Raw genomic sequence first — 16,129 nt, 5'->3', positions numbered from 1 at the left:
ACTCTACATCAGGGTCGAGGGCGCATACAGACAAACAAGCATTTGCACTCATATTCATGCCTATGGATCATTTAGAGTCGGAGTATATGCAAAAAAAACCAACAAAAAAACAGGCAAGCACGCTCTGAACATGCAAACCGAGAACCTCAAATCTATGAGGCAGACCTGCTAGCCTGTCGAGCACAGAATCATGCCGGTGCCGCCCATCATCCCCCGTGAACCAGGAAGTAGCCTGCCAACTGAAAAACAAGCACAAATTTGACACTTTTGTTCCATTTTTGTGAACAGTTGGGCCTCGGCGGAGGTTTGCACTCTACCGGCTGACATTCAAGTTAATGCACGATCATTACAGCAGCGCTGAAACAACGAAATCGGGCGGTGACCTAAGACTTTTGCGCAGTAATGTATAGTCCATGAAACTGTCTGTAGTGATTAAATCAAGATAATTGCCCCCGCTTCATAAAAAAATATATATATATTGTCCTGTATTTGTTGGATGACAAAGAGTCAATCCAACATTTATTACTAGACTAGGAGGAAAATAAAATGCGTGTGTAAATCAAGTTTTTATCAGCGTCGGCGATAAAAACAGCAGTCCAAATAATTTAACATCTTGTATTTTTCCACGATGATGAATCGCTCGGCACGTCTCTCCTCATGCATGTCAACCGCTTGTCAGGGGGAGGATTCTGTTCTCATATTTGCGCAAAGAAAGCTCAATAAATAATTAGCCCGATAACCAAATGACCTGGTTTGGATTTGTGGCTCTCGCCTGGTCTCGGCGGCAGCGTCAGACGGCATTCATTAGAAAGATTAGCACGTCTGCGTTGGCCAAACAAAGCCAGAGCGAGACATCCCTCTCTCTCTCTCGCATCTCCCCCGTGGGAGCGCGGCCCACCTCTCTGCGTTTTTTTTTTCTTTTTTGTTTTTTTTTTTCTGCCCGAGATGGAAATCGTGCGTCTCGCTGACGAATAGCCGCCACGCCGTTTCAAACGAGTGACGTCTGCTGAAGCCGTTTAGAAAATGACCTGGCCGTGGTTTGTCTTTCGAAGCCCGTCGGGGGTGGCTTGTCACTTGACATTTTGAGATCAGGCTACCATTGACTTTGTTTGTCGTCTTCTGTGACGCCTCAGTGGTCCTCGCGGCGCGATTTGGCGTCATCTTCGGAAGGCACGCCACGGATACGCCGACGTTACCAGACGTCGGCCTGGCCGTGTCATCCATGCTGATCCGTCTGGAAGGATCCTTTCCACATGTCACAAGTACTAAACGCATCCGGTAGACAAGACAACGCAGCCTTCTCCCGTGGAGTGTTTGATTGATGGTTGTGTTGTTACACTTCCTTGATCGGGTTCAGACAAGTGCTGAAGGCAGGTACGATCCCCATTAAGTATGTAATAACCTGCACTCGGTTTTTGTTTGTGTCTTGGCTGAATGACCGTATTTATAAGTCACTCCGGAGTGTCAGTCACACCAACCATAAAATGCATGATAAAGAAGGAAAAAAAACATCGGTCGCACTGGAGTATAAATCGCATTTTTGGGAGATATGTATTTGATAAAATCCAACACCCAAAACAGACGTCATCTTTAAAGGCAATTTAAAATAAAATAGAGAACAACAGGCTGAACAAGTGTACGATATGCTAACGTTACATGACTCGGAAACAACGAACTGAGAACGTGATTGGTATGTTCACGTAACTTAAGAATTATTCAGAAAACGACAGCATAAATTATTCAGAAAACGATAGCATAAAGAACACTCAAGCAAGTATACCAAACCATCAGTGGTGATTATCCGACATCATCTCACCTTTTCATGATTCTGTTCTTCATTCCATCCGTTCGTTAATTAGGTTGCCCGAGTAAGGAAACGGAGAGACGAAAAGTGCTTTATACATGAAAATATGTATTTATGTTTGTGCTTTTTAAGGAATATGCAAGTTGTTTTGTTTTTTGGGAAGAACAAGTAAAAGCAAGCAAACAAAAAAACAACAACAACAAAAAAACATGACATTGGGAGGTTGTCAAGCCATCACCACTGACTGGGAGGTGACCCAACATGTGTAATAAATTCCCGCTAATCCCTAAATCCCCCCGCTAAATTCCCATCAGGCTCAAATCTGTGTGAGACAAGACTGGAATTGACTCCTCGACCGCTCGCTCCCTCGGGATGACACTGGATAAAACCTCCTATTACGACGAAGCATTCCATCTTAAAGGTTATTCCTGTTTGCTACGGTTCGGGGAAAGGGGTGGTGCTGGGGGGGGGGATTAGCACCTTCTCAACTTCTCCTCTAATTCTATTGATGTGTTGTCACTTGGGAAATAAAAACGGAGTGAGTTGATGGATGAGAAGTAAGCGAAAGGAAATGTTTTGCCTTGGTGGAGGTACAAGGGCGCTTATTCCATAAAGGTCCTTCCTGCAAACACAACTTGATTTGACGTGAAGATTTATGTGCAGTCCACAATTGGTTTGAATGCTGTACAAAGTCTCCATTGTCGAAAGTTGACATTGTGAAACGATTTGTGTTTGAGCTCTTTCATTATTCTCTTCGCTGGATTTGTTTTCCTCCGAAATCAGAAATTGGTCTACCGTCAACTCTCGAGAACCCTTTTTAGGTAAAATCTTTCACTGTTTATTATTAGCCGTGGTCTAACTCGACGGTGTGCTTTGACATGGTAGGACATTTTTTAAATGGAATCAAGAATTTAAAATGAATGCTGCAATACAGTAGTAATACTAAAGCCCTTTTCACACTGCACTTAGTTTCTTGGTTTAGTTTGGATGGTGCGCAAGGACAACCGTTGTCCCCGCCGCAAGCTTGCTCGTAGTGCTTGCGTATGATGGCTTTTTACGCCGGTACGTCTGTTGTTTTTTTGCACTCTGAGATCGCTCGGCCGGCCTCTCTGCTGTTGACTGCCCCCACTGCGACGACACTCTCGAAATGAAAAATTTTTTCAATCGGAAGGCACATCTGGGATAGATTCCACCTCACCCTTGACCTTCATTAAAACAAGCGCGACAGAAAATGGATGGACGCGCAGCTATACAAGTTGCACGACTTTCCGGGTGCATAGGCGAGTCCCATCGTTAATATATGACGTGAATGACAAATCTTTCGTTAACAAGCCTGCGTGACTTTCCTTTTGATTGCTCCTTCTTTTTTTTTTTTAATTAGCCTTCAAACCGCAGCATTTATTGAAGGTCACCCTGATCCATTTCTAAAGCAACAATCCGACACGTCGCACGCTCTTGTTTTTATGGATCAATGCGCACTCATTTCCAGCGTTTGAAGTTGACGGAAATGCAGTCTCGACTCGTCTTCAAAGAGGAACGACAGACTTTATTTACGGACGTATCCCGGCTATAAATGAAGACATGACCCCCCTGGGGAGGAATGGGATGGTAAACATTGTATGTGCCAAGGCAGGAGTGCACCACTGAACTCCGGGTGCACCTCCTCTTTTCCCTCTTGCCTTGCCACACATTCCCACAGACGCCGTACGCTTGTGTCCCGAGGGACCGTCAAAAACAGGCCACGGCTTGAGTTGTCGTTCTTTTGTTGTGGCACCCCGAAAATATTACCGCCGTTTTCCTCCTCCTTCCTCACCCTTCGACTCCTCTCCTCCCGTTGTGCGTGGGAGGAGAACTGGAAGACCGCGGCGGGAATACGGTTTCCCAGATTTGCCTTGATTTTGTCTTAATACGTTTCATCACACGCACGCCGTATTTACAACTCGCTCATGTGACCTCATGAATAGCGATGGGAGGAAACGCATTTAAAGGCCTCCATCTGATCACGCGGAAGGGGAATTTTTCCATCCTGTGTGCCCGTTCCTAAAGGCGGAGGTTTTTCACACAGTAAACAGCGCGCGTGTATTATTGATGCGGTTGTGATCCAGTTGCCGTGTCCCGCTGCGATGCCGCGTATCTCTGGGAAAAAAACGTATTTTTTTTTTTTTCTTCACTCAACTCAAATAGCCCAATTTGCGATGGGGGCCTGATAGAAAGATTAGCCCGTCTGCGTTGTCCAAACAAAGCCAGAGCGAGACATCCCTCTCTCTCTCTCGCATCTCCCCCGTGGGAGCGCGGCCCACCTCTCTGCGTTTTTTTTTTCTTTTTTGTTTTTTTTTTTCTGCCCGAGATGGAAATCGTGCGTCTCGCTGACGAATAGCCGCCACGCCGTTTCAAACGAGTGACGTCTGCTGAAGCCGTTTAGAAAATGACCTGGCCGTGGTTTGTCTTTCGAAGCCCGTCGGGGGTGGCTTGTCACTTGACATTTTGAGATCAGGCTACCATTGACTTTGTTTGTCGTCTTCTGTGACGCCTCAGTGGTCCTCGCGGCGCGATTTGGCGTCATCTTCGGAAGGCACGCCACGGATACGCCGACGTTACCAGACGTCGGCCTGGCCGTGTCATCCATGCTGATCCGTCTGGAAGGATCCTTTCCACATGTCACAAGTACTAAACGCATCCGGTAGACAAGACAACGCAGCCTTCTCCCGTGGAGTGTTTGATTGATGGTTGTGTTGTTACACTTCCTTGATCGGGTTCAGACAAGTGCTGAAGGCAGGTACGATCCCCATTAAGTATGTAATAACCTGCACTCGGTTTTTGTTTGTGTCTTGGCTGAATGACCGTATTTATAAGTCACTCCGGAGTGTCAGTCACACCAACCATAAAATGCATGATAAAGAAGGAAAAAAAACATCGGTCGCACTGGAGTATAAATCGCATTTTTGGGAGATATGTATTTGATAAAATCCAACACCCAAAACAGACGTCATCTTTAAAGGCAATTTAAAATAAAATAGAGAACAACAGGCTGAACAAGTGTACGATATGCTAACGTTACATGACTCGGAAACAACGAACTGAGAACGTGATTGGTATGTTCACGTAACTTAAGAATTATTCAGAAAACGACAGCATAAATTATTCAGAAAACGATAGCATAAAGAACACTCAAGCAAGTATACCAAACCATCAGTGGTGATTATCCGACATCATCTCACCTTTTCATGATTCTGTTCTTCATTCCATCCGTTCGTTAATTAGGTTGCCCGAGTAAGGAAACGGAGAGACGAAAAGTGCTTTATACATGAAAATATGTATTTATGTTTGTGCTTTTTAAGGAATATGCAAGTTGTTTTGTTTTTTGGGAAGAACAAGTAAAAGCAAGCAAACAAAAAAACAACAACAACAAAAAAACATGACATTGGGAGGTTGTCAAGCCATCACCACTGACTGGGAGGTGACCCAACATGTGTAATAAATTCCCGCTAATCCCTAAATCCCCCCGCTAAATTCCCATCAGGCTCAAATCTGTGTGAGACAAGACTGGAATTGACTCCTCGACCGCTCGCTCCCTCGGGATGACACTGGATAAAACCTCCTATTACGACGAAGCATTCCATCTTAAAGGTTATTCCTGTTTGCTACGGTTCGGGGAAAGGGGTGGTGCTGGGGGGGGGGATTAGCACCTTCTCAACTTCTCCTCTAATTCTATTGATGTGTTGTCACTTGGGAAATAAAAACGGAGTGAGTTGATGGATGAGAAGTAAGCGAAAGGAAATGTTTTGCCTTGGTGGAGGTACAAGGGCGCTTATTCCATAAAGGTCCTTCCTGCAAACACAACTTGATTTGACGTGAAGATTTATGTGCAGTCCACAATTGGTTTGAATGCTGTACAAAGTCTCCATTGTCGAAAGTTGACATTGTGAAACGATTTGTGTTTGAGCTCTTTCATTATTCTCTTCGCTGGATTTGTTTTCCTCCGAAATCAGAAATTGGTCTACCGTCAACTCTCGAGAACCCTTTTTAGGTAAAATCTTTCACTGTTTATTATTAGCCGTGGTCTAACTCGACGGTGTGCTTTGACATGGTAGGACATTTTTTAAATGGAATCAAGAATTTAAAATGAATGCTGCAATACAGTAGTAATACTAAAGCCCTTTTCACACTGCACTTAGTTTCTTGGTTTAGTTTGGATGGTGCGCAAGGACAACCGTTGTCCCCGCCGCAAGCTTGCTCGTAGTGCTTGCGTATGATGGCTTTTTACGCCGGTACGTCTGTTGTTTTTTTGCACTCTGAGATCGCTCGGCCGGCCTCTCTGCTGTTGACTGCCCCCACTGCGACGACACTCTCGAAATGAAAAATTTTTTCAATCGGAAGGCACATCTGGGATAGATTCCACCTCACCCTTGACCTTCATTAAAACAAGCGCGACAGAAAATGGATGGACGCGCAGCTATACAAGTTGCACGACTTTCCGGGTGCATAGGCGAGTCCCATCGTTAATATATGACGTGAATGACAAATCTTTCGTTAACAAGCCTGCGTGACTTTCCTTTTGATTGCTCCTTCTTTTTTTTTTTTAATTAGCCTTCAAACCGCAGCATTTATTGAAGGTCACCCTGATCCATTTCTAAAGCAACAATCCGACACGTCGCACGCTCTTGTTTTTATGGATCAATGCGCACTCATTTCCAGCGTTTGAAGTTGACGGAAATGCAGTCTCGACTCGTCTTCAAAGAGGAACGACAGACTTTATTTACGGACGTATCCCGGCTATAAATGAAGACATGACCCCCCTGGGGAGGAATGGGATGGTAAACATTGTATGTGCCAAGGCAGGAGTGCACCACTGAACTCCGGGTGCACCCCCTCTTTTCCCTCTTGCCTTGCCACACATTCCCACAGACGCCGTACGCTTGTGTCCCGAGGGACCGTCAAAAACAGGCCACGGCTTGAGTTGTCGTTCTTTTGTTGTGGCACCCCGAAAATATTACCGCCGTTTTCCTCCTCCTTCCTCACCCTTCGACTCCTCTCCTCCCGTTGTGCGTGGGAGGAGAACTGGAAGACCGCGGCGGGAATACGGTTTCCCAGATTTGCCTTGATTTTGTCTTAATACGTTTCATCACACGCACGCCGTATTTACAACTCGCTCATGTGACCTCATGAATAGCGATGGGAGGAAACGCATTTAAAGGCCTCCATCTGATCACGCGGAAGGGGAATTTTTCCATCCTGTGTGCCCGTTCCTAAAGGCGGAGGTTTTTCACACAGTAAACAGCGCGCGTGTATTATTGATGCGGTTGTGATCCAGTTGCCGTGTCCCGCTGCGATGCCGCGTATCTCTGGGAAAAAAACGTATTTTTTTTTTTTTCTTCACTCAACTCAAATAGCCCAATTTGCGATGGGGGCCTGAGATTCCAAGATACACTCGCGAGGAGACGCTTTGTGAGGTTCTGTCGGATGAGATCCAATACAAGAAGCTGGGTAACGGGGGCTCCGTTTTGATTGACATTTGCACAGAGAATAAGACGGCGGAGCTTCAAAGCTCCGACGCGATGCGATGAGAAATCCCAAAACGGATGCATTTCATCTCTTCTTTTTTAGACAGCGGTACCCTGACTTAAAGGTGGTTTGGTTAGACTCACTTACGTTTTCGTAATATTTGGAACAAATTCCACGTGTCAGAGTGAGCTACGTTTTCACTTTTACTTGAGTATTTTTTGTTACAAAACAACACTTCTATTTCGGATATTTTGAGGTTGTCAGAGGCGCTTCTGTGACATCACCAACGCCGCTGTAAACGACGGCAACGTTTGACATCGGGCGGTCATATGAGCGCACACGAGCACAGTTTTCATTTTGGTGGTGGCTGAATCTGCCTTAATTTGTGACTTGTCATAAAGATTTAATTTACGATTGTTGAATTGTTTTTTGATGGAATTGTTTTATTTTGGTCGGGTCTGAATTTACATATTCGTTAACCATAATTAATTAATTACCTCCCCCCACCCGCCCCCCATTGAATACTCTCACTCGTCAATTTTTATTTGTTTTTATTTTTTAAAGGACGACTTTTGACTTTTTCTTGAGTGAAGACATTCTAAAGTAAGCAATCTTTGGCTACTCTATCCAGCCACCGCTCATGAATTTAATTTGTTGTGGTAACCAAGCTCGTATGGTCTCAAATGACATCTTGCATGAGTCAAGAGTTTTTGTGTGACTTCAGAAGCATATTTTTCCTGGCTTTTTAATTTTTTTTAATGCTCACTGTATGACCTCAAATACCCTTAGAATGGTAGCAAACTCATTGAAGTTGCAAGGCCATAGTTTTCTCCATTGTGACCATCAATGTCTAATCACCTGATCACATTCATCACCCGATAGCAAAGGCCAATTACTGCGGTTAATCCTACCGCGACATCCCATGATCAAATTTGCTGACTTTTGAGGCGAAAATGTTCCCATTTGGCCCGATTATCTGTCCAGGTAACGCGTGAGATTTTGTCTCGTCATCTTTTAAACCCCCCCCGTGGGGTTGAAAGTCATCACTCATGTCGAGCTCATGTGTTGTCGCTTTGTGTTTAACAGGAAGTGCCTCTGCCAAGGCCGAGCGGCCGACTCAAGCACAACGCCGCGAGACCACCGTACCTTTGCTGCTTACGGGCCGACACAGCGGACCCCTCAGCCTACTGGAGCGAGGGGTAGGTACTCGCAAGGCCATTCCGACGAAGCGCTCACTCGAACAACATTTCACCTTCACCAAGGTCGATCAGCAGGGACGTATTTAGTCATTTGGGGTGGGGCCAAGGCAAACCTTCCACATGACATATATTCATAAGAACATTGAATATAGTTTCACATTTCGGCTGCGTTAATGTTCACATTTTCCGAATGAAAAGTGTCACTCCTGTCACTTTCCAGTTTGTCGCGACTGCGTCGTCCTCGGCTGACACTGACAGCAGCGCGACCGCTGCTGGCAAGAAAAGCATTTGGCTCCTGCTGTTGTCAGTTCATACGTTCTGTATCACGTGAAGAAGGTTGAAACGTTTGGTCGTCTAAAAAATAAAAAAGAAAAAGAAAAGAGAGATACACATCCGAATAAGAAGATGGAATAGTCCATTGCATCAGAAGTGAAGGGAGAGCTCTTATAACGATCACAATGTCTTTTTAATGGCATTTTCGTGTGTTTTAAAGCGCATGAATTCTATAAAACTTTTTGAGCCGTTTTCATGAGATTAGTGGGAGCCCTGGAATTTTCGACGATCAAGAACCATATCAAGATGCAGTGGCAGCCCGTGAATTTGATAGCAAGGGACTTACCTGACTCTATCCACTTCTTAGCACCACCCGTGTTACGTCGCAATTAGAGAAACCATCAATAGTTAACGAAAACAATATACAGTCAAACCTCGTGGGGGGGGGGATTAGCACCTTCTCAACTTCTCCTCTAATTCTATTGATGTGTTGTCACTTGGGAAATAAAAACGGAGTGAGTTGATGGATGAGAAGTAAGCGAAAGGAAATGTTTTGCCTTGGTGGAGGTACAAGGGCGCTTATTCCATAAAGGTCCTTCCTGCAAACACAACTTGATTTGACGTGAAGATTTATGTGCAGTCCACAATTGGTTTGAATGCTGTACAAAGTCTCCATTGTCGAAAGTTGACATTGTGAAACGATTTGTGTTTGAGCTCTTTCATTATTCTCTTCGCTGGATTTGTTTTCCTCCGAAATCAGAAATTGGTCTACCGTCAACTCTCGAGAACCCTTTTTAGGTAAAATCTTTCACTGTTTATTATTAGCCGTGGTCTAACTCGACGGTGTGCTTTGACATGGTAGGACATTTTTTAAATGGAATCAAGAATTTAAAATGAATGCTGCAATACAGTAGTAATACTAAAGCCCTTTTCACACTGCACTTAGTTTCTTGGTTTAGTTTGGATGGTGCGCAAGGACAACCGTTGTCCCCGCCGCAAGCTTGCTCGTAGTGCTTGCGTATGATGGCTTTTTACGCCGGTACGTCTGTTGTTTTTTTGCACTCTGAGATCGCTCGGCCGGCCTCTCTGCTGTTGACTGCCCCCACTGCGACGACACTCTCGAAATGAAAAATTTTTTCAATCGGAAGGCACATCTGGGATAGATTCCACCTCACCCTTGACCTTCATTAAAACAAGCGCGACAGAAAATGGATGGACGCGCAGCTATACAAGTTGCACGACTTTCCGGGTGCATAGGCGAGTCCCATCGTTAATATATGACGTGAATGACAAATCTTTCGTTAACAAGCCTGCGTGACTTTCCTTTTGATTGCTCCTTCTTTTTTTTTTTTAATTAGCCTTCAAACCGCAGCATTTATTGAAGGTCACCCTGATCCATTTCTAAAGCAACAATCCGACACGTCGCACGCTCTTGTTTTTATGGATCAATGCGCACTCATTTCCAGCGTTTGAAGTTGACGGAAATGCAGTCTCGACTCGTCTTCAAAGAGGAACGACAGACTTTATTTACGGACGTATCCCGGCTATAAATGAAGACATGACCCCCCTGGGGAGGAATGGGATGGTAAACATTGTATGTGCCAAGGCAGGAGTGCACCACTGAACTCCGGGTGCACCTCCTCTTTTCCCTCTTGCCTTGCCACACATTCCCACAGACGCCGTACGCTTGTGTCCCGAGGGACCGTCAAAAACAGGCCACGGCTTGAGTTGTCGTTCTTTTGTTGTGGCACCCCGAAAATCTTACCGCCGTTTTCCTCCTCCTTCCTCACCCTTCGACTCCTCTCCTCCCGTTGTGCGTGGGAGGAGAACTGGAAGACCGCGGCGGGAATACGGTTTCCCAGATTTGCCTTGATTTTGTCTTAATACGTTTCATCACACGCACGCCGTATTTACAACTCGCTCATGTGACCTCATGAATAGCGATGGGAGGAAACGCATTTAAAGGCCTCCATCTGATCACGCGGAAGGGGAATTTTTCCATCCTGTGTGCCCGTTCCTAAAGGCGGAGGTTTTTCACACAGTAAACAGCGCGCGTGTATTATTGATGCGGTTGTGATCCAGTTGCCGTGTCCCGCTGCGATGCCGCGTATCTCTGGGAAAAAAACGTATTTTTTTTTTTTTCTTCACTCAACTCAAACAGCCCAATTTGCGATGGGGGCCTGAGATTCCAAGATACACTCGCGAGGAGACGCTTTGTGAGGTTCTGTCGGATGAGATCCAATACAAGAAGCTGGGTAACGGGGGCTCCGTTTTGATTGACATTTGCACAGAGAATAAGACGGCGGAGCTTCAAAGCTCCGACGCGATGCGATGAGAAATCCCAAAACGGATGCATTTCATCTCTTCTTTTTTAGACAGCGGTACCCTGACTTAAAGGTGGTTTGGTTAGACTCACTTACGTTTTCGTAATATTTGGAACAAATTCCACGTGTCAGAGTGAGCTACGTTTTCACTTTTACTTGAGTATTTTTTGTTACAAAACAACACTTCTATTTCGGATATTTTGAGGTTGTCAGAGGCGCTTCTGTGACATCACCAACGCCGCTGTAAACGACGGCAACGTTTGACATCGGGCGGTCATATGAGCGCACACGAGCACAGTTTTCATTTTGGTGGTGGCTGAATCTGCCTTAATTTGTGACTTGTCATAAAGATTTAATTTACGATTGTTGAATTGTTTTTTGATGGAATTGTTTTATTTTGGTCGGGTCTGAATTTACATATTCGTTAACCATAATTAATTAATTACCTCCCCCCACCCGCCCCCCATTGAATACTCTCACTCGTCAATGTTTATTTGTTTTTATTTTTCAAAGGACGACTTTTGACTTTTTCTTGAGTGAAGACATTCTAAAGTAAGCAATCTTTGGCTACTCTATCCAGCCACCGCTCATGAATTTAATTTGTTGTGGTAACCAAGCTCGTATGGTCTCAAATGACATCTTGCATGAGTCAAGAGTTTTTGTGTGACTTCAGAAGCATATTTTTCCTGGCTTTTTAATTTTTTTTAATGCTCACTGTATGACCTCAAATACCCTTAGAATGGTAGCAAACTCATTGAAGTTGCAAGGCCATAGTTTTCTCCATTGTGACCATCAATGTCTAATCACCTGATCACATTCATCACCCGATAGCAAAGGCCAATTACTGCGGTTAATCCTACCGCGACATCCCATGATCAAATTTGCTGACTTTTGAGGCGAAAATGTTCCCATTTGGCCCGATTATCTGTCCAGGTAACGCGTGAGATTTTGTCTCGTCATCTTTTAAACCCCCCCCGTGGGGTTGAAAGTCATCACTCATGTCGAGCTCATGTGTTGTCGCTTTGTGTTTAACAGGAAGTGCCTCTGCCAAGGCCGAGCGGCCGACTCAAGCACAACGCCGCGAGACCACCGTACCTTTGCTGCTTACGGGCCGACACAGCGGACCCCTCAGCCTACTGGAGCGAGGGGTAGGTACTCGCAAGGCCATTCCGACGAAGCGCTCACTCGAACAACATTTCACCTTCACCAAGGTCGATCAGCAGGGACGTATTTAGTCATTTGGGGTGGGGCCAAGGCAAACCTTCCACATGACATATATTCATAAGAACATTGAATATAGTTTCACATTTCGGCTGCGTTAATGTTCACATTTTCCGAATGAAAAGTGTCACTCCTGTCACTTTCCAGTTTGTCGCGACTGCGTCGTCCTCGGCTGACACTGACAGCAGCGCGACCGCTGCTGGCAAGAAAAGCATTTGGCTCCTGCTGTTGTCAGTTCATACGTTCTGTATCACGTGAAGAAGGTTGAAACGTTTGGTCGTCTAAAAAATAAAAAAGAAAAAGAAAAGAGAGATACACATCCGAATAAGAAGATGGAATAGTCCATTGCATCAGAAGTGAAGGGAGAGCTCTTATAACGATCACAATGTCTTTTTAATGGCATTTTCGTGTGTTTTAAAGCGCATGAATTCTATAAAACTTTTTGAGCCGTTTTCATGAGATTAGTGGGAGCCCTGGAATTTTCGACGATCAAGAACCATATCAAGATGCAGTGGCAGCCCGTGAATTTGATAGCAAGGGACTTACCTGACTCTATCCACTTCTTAGCACCACCCGTGTTACGTCGCAATTAGAGAAACCATCAATAGTTAACGAAAACAATATACAGTCAAACCTCGGTTTTCGTCCAGAATCCGTTCCAGAAGGCTGTTCGAAAACCGAAATTGTTCGAAAACCGATACCGCGCTCTTTTGAATAAAAACATCTTTATTGAACACGTCTGTTCACAATAGAAAGCGACACGAGGAAGCGTCACTTCGTCTACCCGAGGAAGCGTCATTTCCTCGTGGAAGGAAGGCGAGAGGAGTCAAGTGGTGCATTCAAGTGCGCTCCGTTTGTTCGAGAACTGAAATTTGTTCGTCATCCGAGGCAGAAAAAACTCGAAATTTTTGCTCGAAAACCGAATTGGTCGAGAACCGAGACGTTCGAAAACCGAGGTTTGACTGTATATCTAATAGCATCTGTAAAAGTAGAACTGATTTTCTTTTCTAATTTGTTATCGCTGCCAAGAATACACCAGAACAGAGTGTCCACAGCTTTAAAAAAAAAAAAGAAACTCACCCTCAAACCACAGCATTTGTTTGAGTCATGCTGCCGCGCCACAAAAACCAAGAATCCAACACGTGTTCGAATGCTAGTTTAATGTCGGGGCGCTTGTTTTATGGCCGCATGTGCATCCATTTAGAGTGTTTCAAGATGACAGAAGAGCACTTGTGAGTCATCGCTCAATTTTGATGACAAGCTTCATTTCTAGACGGAGCGCCCACCCCCACCAATTGTTTTTGTCCGTTTGTTTATGTTCAAATTCATCTCGCTTTTACTCTGCCAAGGAGACTATAAGCAGAAATACACAAAAGGGACGTCATTGTGGATCCTTTAAAAGTGTTACATTGCTTTTTTTGGGGGGGGGGGGGGGGGGGTTGATTGTACAAAACTGAGACCAAGAACTGTAGAGCAGCAAAACCGCTGTACTTTACCGTAGGCACCGTCGGAACCACGCACTGCTTCACTCCAGGCGTTTGAAAATTCAGACCGTTGCTCAAATGTGCCATTCAGTTGTTCGGTGTGCCCTTAAAAAAATGAATGACTGGAGCCCAGTGCATTAGGCAGCACAAGGCAAGGAAACACTTCAAGCAGGCACTGGCTGATTGATTTATTATAACAAAGGCCGCATTCAGAAATTAATGGGGGGGGGGGGCGGGAGCGGGCTCTCGCTGTATAATATACACGATCCATATCGTGATTGTTCGGCCCTTGAGAACGAACGTCTTACCTCGCCTTTCTAGTATCATCCGAGTTGGACATGTTCTTTTTTTTTTGTTTTTTTTTTCATTTCCCCTGCAGACGCCATCAGTATTCCAACCTTTCTCGTCTTTGTGGAGTCGTGGCCGCGATTGACAAACGCTTTCCATATGCGCTGCCAAGCAGACCCTTTGCAGCGCTACGGAAAATAAAATGCATCGATCAAAATGCTTCTTAGAAAGAGCCTCCAGGCAGAAGCGCGCGTGCGTGCGTAGGTGTTGACAACTCCTTAAACATTTTTCCTGTTGCGGCGAGCTTCCCGTTCCTACTCGGTGTTCCCCGCAAAAAGTCGGTCACCTGCCGGGTGAAGGCGGAGAAGGGTTGTTAATTACCCCCATTTATCAGCTACTCTGGAAAGGCAGAGCGAGGTGCAACTTTAAGCCCGATGAGGTTGATTAGGCGTTTGGTTTTTAATGACATCAGATAGGTTGAACCACTGCTGATGCCTTTTAAGAGAGGAGAAGGTGACCCTTTTTTTAATTCGGAAGCTAACGATTGTTCTATCTCAGACGGAGTGCACTGCTTGCCTGCAACCAGCTTAGCTTCCGTAGAGTCAGTCTCAACTAGTTTTTAAAAAAAATGAATCATCACCTCATTAAAACCACGACTATTCAGGAAATAAAAAAAAAAACGGCGTATTTCTTGAGTTACCAAAACACTGCATCAATAAAGCGACATCGTCTTTCCAAAATTCTCAGAACCGTGAGTGATGCAATACAAAAAAAAAAAAAAAGATGAGCTATCACAAAAAGTATTCGGCCATTTTTAAGAAAAGCGGCCGAAACCCTCAAAACCGCGGGTTAAAAATCACCTAAAATGAATAAAGAACGACCCAATATGGGTTTAAAAAAAATATACTTTTTTTTTCCCAGCCTTCAGGGTTTAAGCAAATGTATCTAACTTTTCTATTTTTACTCATTATTGTCCACTGAGGATTTCTTACTCATTGTCACTTCCAAGCTTGAGGAGATATAACGCTGCCACGCTCCCACAGAGTCAAAAGTGGGGGTCACAACACTTCTCAGATCGTTTTATACAGTTGAGAGATTTGCTGTAAGTGTATTTTAAACACTGTCGATTAGTGAATAATTTGTTAAAAAAAAACAGAAAAAAAACAGACCATGTACAGACTAATCAACGATCTCGAAAATGGGAAATTGACCAAATTTGTCCGCAGGAGTTTTATTTTACCGTGAGACCAACGTCCGACTTGATATTTTGATCAGTCGAACGGTGAGACTTGAAGAAATGCCTTCAAAATCGAGCACCGACTCGAGACATTCTCCCACATTCACTTCCTGTCCCAATACTTTTGTCCGAGCTCACGGGAAACGGATGATGCGGAAGCGGCCTTCCGTTACCCCGCCGTCTCCATTGTGCGTCTTCGCATCCTGCTTTGCTTTTTGTGTCAGAGCGAGGTGAAGGCAGGATGGGTTTGATCAGGTTGCCATCGTCCCTGCCGTTCATCCCCCCCCTTTTTTTCCCCCCCCTGTTCCAGGGTTATCCGCCGTCACTGCGCCTGCTGGTCCGTGCCGAAGGCCAACAGCTCGTCCTGCTGCTGGAGAAAAACGAGTGAGTGAGTTTTCATGCGATTCATCGCGAGCGGTCATCGTGGACACGAGACGCATCCATTTTTAATTACAAAACAGATGAATGGGCTGCTCTCGCCATGCAAGAATGGAGAAGTCATCGAAGTTTGGACTATGATCGAGTGAATTAAAAGGGGAGGGGGGGCGGGGGGGGGGAGAAAATAATATATCCCCTCGCGGTTTTGCCCTTTTCAAAGTTCACTTTCTCTGAAGGGCCAAAAAAGAGATGAAAGGCAATGAAGAAGACGGCGGCGGCGGCGGCGGAGGAGAAACACTTGAGGACGAGCTTGTTTTCTCGCTCTCTCTCTCCCCTCGCTTCGCCTCTCTCTCTGTTCTCATCGCTCCCCTCCGGACCGCCGAGAATAACAGTGGACGGGGCAGCGAGGGGCGGGGGGA

The 16,129-nt window shown here is 45.1% G+C and overlaps 1 protein-coding gene across 1 annotated transcript in view; it reads left to right on the top strand.

Moving 5' to 3' along the window:
- LOC109510088 (disintegrin and metalloproteinase domain-containing protein 12-like) overlaps positions 1-16,129 on the top strand; it is a 76,138-nt gene that overhangs the window by 2,944 nt on the left and 57,065 nt on the right. The window contains exons 2-3 of the mRNA XM_019860150.1: positions 8,393-8,505; positions 15,643-15,716. Coding sequence (XP_019715709.1) covers positions 8,393-8,505; positions 15,643-15,716 — 187 coding nt within the window. The remainder of the gene's footprint in view (positions 1-8,392; positions 8,506-15,642; positions 15,717-16,129) is intronic.

Source organism: Hippocampus comes, unplaced genomic scaffold (genome assembly GCF_001891065.2).
Source record: "Hippocampus comes isolate QL1 unplaced genomic scaffold, H_comes_QL1_v1.1 scaffold39, whole genome shotgun sequence".
NCBI lineage: Eukaryota > Metazoa > Chordata > Actinopteri > Syngnathiformes > Syngnathidae > Hippocampus > Hippocampus comes.
This window is presented reverse-complemented; position numbering and strand designations above follow the sequence as displayed.